Source organism: Chelon labrosus (genome assembly GCF_963514085.1).
Source record: "Chelon labrosus genome assembly, chromosome: 6".
Classification (NCBI taxonomy): Eukaryota; Metazoa; Chordata; class Actinopteri; order Mugiliformes; family Mugilidae; genus Chelon; species Chelon labrosus.
The window spans coordinates 11018487-11026846 of record NC_140342.1 but is presented as its reverse complement, the minus strand read 5'-3'; the positions used below and the strand labels follow the sequence as shown (position 1 = coordinate 11026846).

General features: G+C 41.7%; 1 protein-coding gene across 1 annotated transcript; it reads left to right on the top strand.

Annotated features, from left to right (window-relative positions):
• The first annotated feature begins 4798 nt into the window (after positions 1 to 4798).
• On the top strand, positions 4799 to 7983 carry LOC311489061 (C-C motif chemokine 20-like). Its single transcript, XM_084545960.1, has 4 exons — positions 4799 to 5192; positions 5270 to 5390; positions 6082 to 6159; positions 6260 to 7983. Exons 1-4 carry the CDS (start codon positions 5108 to 5110, stop codon positions 6390 to 6392), a joined length of 417 nt encoding a protein of 138 aa, XP_084402086.1. The 5' UTR covers positions 4799 to 5107; the 3' UTR covers positions 6393 to 7983.
• The last annotated feature ends 377 nt before the right edge of the window (positions 7984 to 8360 follow it).

The following is an 8360-nucleotide window of genomic DNA, read 5'->3' as shown; positions in this document are numbered from 1 at the left end:
CGTGACAGCTGCTAGTCTGGCAAATTATTCAGTTAACGTGTGGATGCGGGTGGATGTGCATCCGTGTTTATGTTTATGTGTTCAGTATAAACAAAGGAAGAAGGGGACAGACGGTTTCATCAAAAACACCAAAAGTGTGTGTGCGCTTGTACCGTGCATCGTGTGCTCACTTTGATAACTGAAGAAATCTCCATCACCATCTAGCTTCAGAGCGTACGGGGCTCGCCTGTGTGTGTGTGTGTGCACGTGGAGTGTGTTTGCGCGGCGTGTTTGCATGCGGTTGCATAAACATGGTGTCAGAGTGATGAGATGTTCTCTCCATCCATCTGTTCTGCTGGCATTTACATCTTAAGAGGGCCACAATAGAGGAGAGACAGGCGGAGCGAGACGGACATACAGTAGACAGTGCAGTGAAGAGATTCAGTGATAGTGTTGGTTTTGTCTGTCAGTCACCAGAGTAATAACACGCTCTCAGGTCACCTGGCGAGCTCGGAGCCTCTCCGTTTTGACGTGATCTTTGCACACAGCGCAGGCTTTCCAAGCATCCGCGAGAGGATGTGTGAGAGTGAAGCTGCAGTGTGTCTTCCTGTGGATGTGGTTAGAGAGCTCATTGTTCTGCTCCTCCTTATCTACCGTCTCGGCGGAAGAAACCGTGCCGTTTCCCCCTCAGCGATGTGACCCGGCTGTGATACCGCAAGCCCTCGTCTCCGCAGATAACAGATCACCCTAAAAATACTCCTCTTTCTACGACTCTACTCCCTTCCCCTCCGTTCTCCTCACCTCTTCTGGCTCACTGTATCCTCCGGAGTCTCCCCGGCCAGGAGTTGGCTCAGCCAGACTGAAATACCTCGGGGCGCCTTCTAATGTCACAGAGGTCTTTCTGTGTTTCTGTATTTCCCCCTCTTTTTCCGTCTTCACTCTGTCGGAGGCTGTGGATGTTGCAGTGTTGGTTTGAACGAAACAAGTGTAACTCAAGACTGTTACATCACAAGTTTCTTATAATTTTCCACAATAATTCCTCACCCCCCACCCCCCCATAGCTACTTCAGTCACCCACAGTCTGGACACACGGGGCAGATGGCATGTAGGAGGAAACGGCGAGGACAGAATCTGCCGAGCTCACATAATTACATATCAAGTAATTTACCAAAACTCCTCAATAAAATATTGAAGAGTGCATTGTTTTTCATGCCTCACGGGTTTGACAGTCTGGAACAAAGATAATTATGACAAACTCGGCCGTATCTATTTTGTTTCTTTTTCTTTTTTTTTGAAAGATTTTGCCCCAGCCAAGTGCTTTGAGATTGTTTTCACGGTGAAGTGCTTTTAAGGACACTGACAGTGTCCCCGTTCTGTAGGTTTGAGGAAGTTTCTCGCTAATTTAAAATGCTTTTATTCCAAACTACTTTGCCACGATTTGACATGTGGGGTTAGAAAGCTGCCGTTTTCTTCTTTGTGTGTGTGTGTGTGTGTTTGTGAGAGAGTGTGCGTGCATCCTCGCCTTTCTTTCGGCTCAAGCCCACGCAGGTGACCAGAGGGGGTCTCGTGTGGGTGGACAACTCAATGGTGACCCCCTCTCTCCTTACCCTCACCCCCCTCTTTTTTTTTTTCTTGTCCTCCATCCACCGGCGTGAACTGAAAAAGAAGGAGAGGGGCCCATGAGGAGAAAAAGAAAGGCTTCACTCCCACCATTAAGACGACGATCCCCAAAATAGGATCGAGAAAAAAAAAATGTTTGTTTGTGTTTTGACCTGAAGTAGTTTCTGTAAAGATGCACTAATCAGCATTTTTATGTTAGGCCTAATGACGTGTGATGAAACGGAGTTATTTATAGTGATGAGCCGTCAGAAGAACCGAGAATTCCCCTCTGCTGTACATTTTGGTTCGTTCATACTGCTCCGAGCAAGTTAGTCTTAAAAAGAAGATATTTTCAGTGAGAAATGTTTCAGCAACCCTCTGTGGACCACTTTTCCAGCAGCAGATAATGTTAGCAACTAGCTCACGAACATTGGAGAGGAATTTAGCAAGTGAAAAAAGCCACGTATGAGTTGGTACAGAGCAGAAAAGACTTGTCAGCTCATCAAGAATCTAATCAAATAATACAAACGGGCTGTAAAATTCTGGGCCAGAACCAGTTTCTAAAATATACTGGTTTGACCGATAGCTGATGTTGCCAATGTTGATACTAACAACAATGTTTTTTGTTTGTCATCGTTGTTGTTGATTCCTTGTCTGTATTTATTTATTCTCTCTTTTGCGGTAGGGAACAAAAGTCCTCAGCCAGTCATTACATTATCTTTTAATGAGTAAAAACTCAATTTTGCACATTTAAGAAGTGGCAATAATTCTTCTGTCCACATAGCCCAACAAAAATAACAAGGAAAGTGTAACTGTGCATAACAATCAGTGCAAATAATCAACACAACGTTTAGTCAGCACCAAATGAATGAGACTGATGAGAATGTCTCCTTATATGCTGATATCATGTAATAACCACCTTATTAGGTCGAGGGCAAAACCGCCAACACCCATGACTTGGCGGATCCCTAAAAAAGACATAGTTTGGAAAAAGAAAACACGCACAGTTTTGGTAACTTGAGACATATTTTGTTTTTTCAAACAGTTTCTTCTTTCCAACTTTCCAAGAAACATTCAGGCTCAAAACAGAACAGAAGCAAATCTGCACATTTGAGATTCAGAAACTAAACTGTTGGCATTGCTCTTAAGAAATAATTTAAATTTAATCTTTCAGTTATTATAACAAAATTCTTTCCAATTAAACCAGCAGTTTAAATTTTGTAAGTCCTGTGACGGACTGTTGACCATCCATGTAAAGGCTCCACCCAAGGAAGACCTTCTGCAGAATGATGGATGAATGTTTGATTTTATTATTGATTATCAATTAAATGTCCAGTTGTTTCAGTTCTAAGATGCTTAATAGTGCTCTTAAAAAAATAAAAATAACTGTTTGTAGTGAGGTTGCAACCAAACAGGAAGGTGTGTGTTTGTGTGTCTTTCACTGAGGAAGGAAGGGCGATAAGAGTCCGTGTTTTACAGAGGATTAGCAGGGATTAGGCTGTCGGACCAGACAATTGTCCAGTTTATCATGTCACCTTTTGTTTTATCAGGACGTGCAATAGGTCTTGCACGCATGCATATACACAAACATGATGAGACATGTGGGTAACACTGAGGCAGGATATTTATGGCACACAGTTTCTGTTATGATTTGTAACATCTTGACGAATATTTTGCATTGTACAAGTCTCTGCTGCTGACTGACGCGGGTCAAATCTGAAAACTGAGCCTGATTTTTACTCACGGATAAACAAGTGACTCCTGTTGTTGTTATGACAAAAACAGTCACGCTGACACGGAACTCAAAACATGGACAGTTTTCCTTCACGTCCGTTCATCACGCTCAGCTTCCCGTCCACCAGTGGCCCATGTCAACACTGCCCCCTTATGGGTGTAAGCTGCATACAGAACCTTCCGTTGGTCCTCATCAAGCGCGGCATGAGCTCGTGTGATGTGCTAAACTGAGATGTGTGGGCCTGACTGTCAAGTGGGAGGACAGAGAAGGCTTCAAGGAGGGCACGAGTCACAACGAGAGAAAGCTCAGTCAAAACTAATTTAGGCTCGCTAGGTCGAACAAGGTGACGTCTGATCTAATATCTAATCTGCCAAATCTATCAGCGCACTCCCTTTAACAGTTATCCCCTCACAAAGACATTCATTATGGACATGATAAACATAATACCAGCAGTCAATGGCCGTTTCAGTTCATTTCCTTCCTCTCTAATTAATGTTGGTGGATTCCTTCAGACTCAAAGGCACATTCATTTAAGGGGAAGGGGAAAAAGGTTTCCACACAGTTGAGTTATTTCAGTGAATGCCCTCGGTTGCGAAAACACGATAATTCAGATTCTGGCATGTACACAGCTATTAATCACACAGTTTGCAGTTTATGTGGTGAAAATGTGGAGGCTCATTCAACTGGCAGTCTTGGCTCTGACTGACTCCACGCTAGAACAGCAGGCATCTGCGCTTCTGAGGCGTCCTTGAGCAAGACGCTGAAGCCCTAATCTGTTGCTGGCCTTCGCACCCTTGATTCCTCTGTGAAAAGGGCACACAAAAAAATAGATCTCTGCTTCAGGGATCAGTACAGTGTCCTTCTGACTGGCATGCAACAAAAGGGCAGAATTTTGTTCTTCTATGAAAGAATAATCGCACTCGAGCATTTAAACGTAACCTGGCAACACAGCAAGCTGCTTTTACATATTGTCTGTGGCCCAAATGGGAAAACCAATAGTGAGCGCAAATAATTCATAAATTCATTCATGACTGTAGCAGGAGCTCTCCTTGGTGCCCGAGGCGTTGGATTTTACAACTAGTCGTGCACGGCTTGTACATGAATTTTATGGATACGTACTGTATGCCGGAGAGCGTTTACAACTTTAAGATGTTGTACCTATCTAGGTCGGCTGAGCTAGATCTGGTGTTGTCAGCTTTCCGCAGACTAAATGGGTCACGCTAACGAGGGTGGGGGTTTGACGAGCCTTTCATACTCCATCAGTTCTCGCCACAAAACAATCTCGAGATTGCTGAGTCTGTAAAACACCCTGACTCCTGCTTTAAGCTACATTCTCACACTGTGACACAGTCAGTCTTGTCAACACTACAGCAGCAAGCAAGATGAATATGCAGGCGGAAAAAATGTGAATGAAGAGAAGAACGTGCGACATGATTACCATTAGCTGTGCTGTAGATGGAAAAAATAAATAAAAATCACAGCACGGTTATTAAATATAAATATAGATGAGAGCGCAAGGAGATTATATGAATGCACCATTACACCACTTCCACAGAGATACTCTCACAGGCCCTCAAAAATAAATCTCAGCGTTTTATAGGGGCGCATTAAAGGTTTAATTTGTTATCAAAGTGCCAAGTGTGCAGCTCTGAATGCCATGATGCAATAATGGGCTTCCTGTCCTCAATTTAGGAACCACAGGTTATAAAAAACATATGTGGTGCAACAAGTATATATACCCCTGCGGGGGTTACATTTTGGATCAGTTCTCCGCTGATTCACTGCATTGTCAACATGGCTCCCAGACGCAACATGATCACCCTGATGACCGCTCTGCTCTGCATCATGCTGGGCATACTCAGTCTGGCTCCAGCTGCTCGTAAGTTCATTTTACTAGTCAAAATACAACATATCTGACTTTAACCTGAACCTGAAGTAGTGTCTTTGTGTTTGCAGGAGGTGCCTATAAGACCAAAACCTGTTGTACAACCTACAATAGGAAGCCAATGCCCTTCAGAAGCGTGATAGGATACAGAGAACAAACCGCTGGGGAATACTGTCGCATCGACGCGATCATGTAAGCCTCCCACCGTAAAGACATAAAACTCTAGCTGCCCCTATCTGAATACCTCAATATAATATTTCTGAATGTCACAGTCATAGTTGCGCGCATGGGGTCTATTCTAAAATATTAAAATAGACTTGTTTTATAAAAAATGTTGTCTCTGCAGAGCCTAGTGCCATTAAAATAAAATATCATGTAAAGTTTTAACAATTTTAAGATTTTGTGTTATAGATTTGTTTTTATAAATAGTCAAATAGACAAATTGTTATCAATCTTTCTAGTCCAGAAAATCAACTAAATCCAGTCATACACAAAAGCGGATTGGCGTTGATCCTCAATACTTTTGTACCGCCGCCGAAATGTGTACGCAGCACCACCTTTCACATAGTATTACATTCTGAAGCCTTGTTCTGAACATTTTTGGTAAGATTCTCGTTTATTTGAAACTCTTTTTAAAGCCAGATTATTGCTTTGTTTTTGCTTTTTGTTACAAATAAATAAATCGCAGATACATTTGAGAAACTAATTTTCTTTTCAGAGCTCAACTTTGTCTAAACCCCTCATATTGAATTACCAAAAAAACCTTTGCCTTGGTATTAGAACTGAAACTGGTGCATGCTGGTGTTACTAAAAATGACTCACATGACACACATCCATAAAGTTTAACACTCTTTATGTGTCTGATAATGTTTCTCACTGATAGTTTCTTCACAGTTAAGCAGAGGGAGGTGTGCGCGACTCGGAAGGACGAGTGGGTGAGGAAATTACTTGAATTACTCAGGTACGAGAACTCTATTTTAAACATCAACAGACTTTTTTGTACATGAGTGGTCAAGGCTTTGCTTTGGAGGCATCATGACTAAAACCTCCTTCATTTCTAGTTCAAAACTGAAGAAGATGTCCAAGACCCGCCCGGCTGCAGGTGAAAATGAAAAACCCTCAGCTCATGATAGGAGTGGATCTTCCTTCACAACGGACAAGGCCTTCTTCAACAGCACTGCACATTTTTATTAGCAAAAATTAGGGTGTTGCCCTAGAGATCCAAAGAATTCATGATACAGAAATGCATCTAAAGAATTGTTACAGATTCAGGATATTTACCCTTTTAATAACAGCATGCTAATTACCTTTTTTTTTAACGTTTTGCTTTTTACATCTGCAGCCTCAACCTTAATACGCCATTATCAAGACTAAAGGGCAACCTGAGAAGCTTTAAGGCATATACTTGCTTAACCATTAACAAAAATGTCAATATCTGTTATTTTATCATGTTTTTAGATTACACTGTTTCATTTCATGCTATTAATCTGCTGCTTAGTCAAATTAATGTTTTTAAATTTGCCAATCGTAATAAAGACATGGATTTATTCCATAGCACTTCGCTACTGCTGTCATCATTTATTTAATGAAACTATAACACTCTGAATGAAATGTGTCATGCAACTTTTACTGAATTTGTAAGAGAGCACTTCGCACTTGTAAACTCTCTTATAACATATGTTCAAGTGACATGTGTTAAGCTGACAGGATTTGAAATCTTCTTCCATCATCAATGTGCATATTTTCCAAACAGCACATGACAGAAGACCCATAAGTTGTGTAAAATGAGTAGACTGCTGCATCAGGTGGTGTGTATATTACTGAGGCATGACATGAGAGCCTGGCGTATTTAGAAAAGGGTGCTGCCAGCGTTCCTGCTGCAAGGTGTCAGCAAACTTTTCAATGAGCTGCTCTGACCTCTGAGCTCATGCTAATGCATGACATGACTGACGGGGAGAGGCAGCTTCTTGTACTATTTCAGATCAACGCCCCAAGGTGCTGGCGTTCCGTTCAGACAAGGTGACTCAGTGACACTGTCGCTTTCATGGGAAGAGCACTGCAGTCATTTCAAGTATCCACTAGATGGCAGAATTAATCTGCAAAAAAATCTAGTTTTCTCAGCTACAGGATGATATCTTGATGCTCCTTGTTGATTACAGTGGCCTGAAAAGTAGGTGAAGACTTTGGTGTGAACAAGCTATTTGCTTTACCTGAACACACAGTCTTGTCCATATTAAAACCACCATTCGAACATGCACAGTTTGCATTGGAAAAATAACATCAACCAAAGCTAATTGGAGCCAGAAAACAGCAAAGCTGGAGTCAATTTCACGAGACGGGAGATGTGGTTTGTTGCCACTTTTTAAGAAAAAAGCAACTGTTGATATGAACCACCCCTCAAAAAAGTCCAGAGGACTTAGAATATGTTTAGATTAAGAATTCCTGAGTTGCAAAATATTACAAAGAGTTTAGAGTTTTATCAGTCCACAACTGTTTATAATGGAGAAGGTTTAGTAGTGTGACTACTTTCTGTGGAAGGTGGCAACTGGCTATGACGAGTACGACAAAAGGCACAAGACAGAACGTTTAGTAAATTAAAAACAACTGAGCAACAGATAGATGATTGAAGGAAACTGTAGAGGAAGTTGTTTGTTTCTGAATCTACTGCACTCATATCACAAATCTTGATGCACTGTTGCATAGAGGAAGCGGCAGCTCTCCAAAACACCATCACTGTGTATTTGAGGTTTGACAGAAACAACTTTGACACCCACAATACACAACTGGTACTGGACTTGTGAAAGGTTGAAGTGTGTGACATGATATTGGCCCAAATGATGAAATAGGAAGGAGGAAACACCAAGTCTTACTTCTTTTACATGTGGGCCTTTCAGATCAACACCCCATTTTTGCCATTAGTGATGAAAAATAACTGATTTACAATCAAAGATTATTCTAAAATGAGGTCAAGATGGCTGTCCACTGACTGGAGCTTAATAGAAGTCAAATGATGCAGAAGCACAATCATCCAAAACAGTGAAGCAAATCTGCAGAACAACTTCAGATTCATAAAACTGGCCTTTTGGAGTGGCCTAACATGCCGGCTGTTTCATGATGTTTGACCCCCGCTTGCTTGCATGCTTCTTGATCTTTATCACCGGA

Excerpts from the sequence above, each read along its gene's own strand:
- LOC311489061 (XM_084545960.1), top strand. The coding sequence starts at position 5,108 with ATGGCTCCCAGACGCAACATGATCACCCTGATGACCGCTCTGCTCTGC. Across the intron at positions 5,193-5,269 it reads CAGTCTGGCTCCAGCTGCTC|GAGGTGCCTATAAGACCAAA; the intron begins GTAAGTTCATTT and ends TTGTGTTTGCAG. Across the intron at positions 5,391-6,081 it reads TGTCGCATCGACGCGATCAT|TTTCTTCACAGTTAAGCAGA; the intron begins GTAAGCCTCCCA and ends TCTCACTGATAG.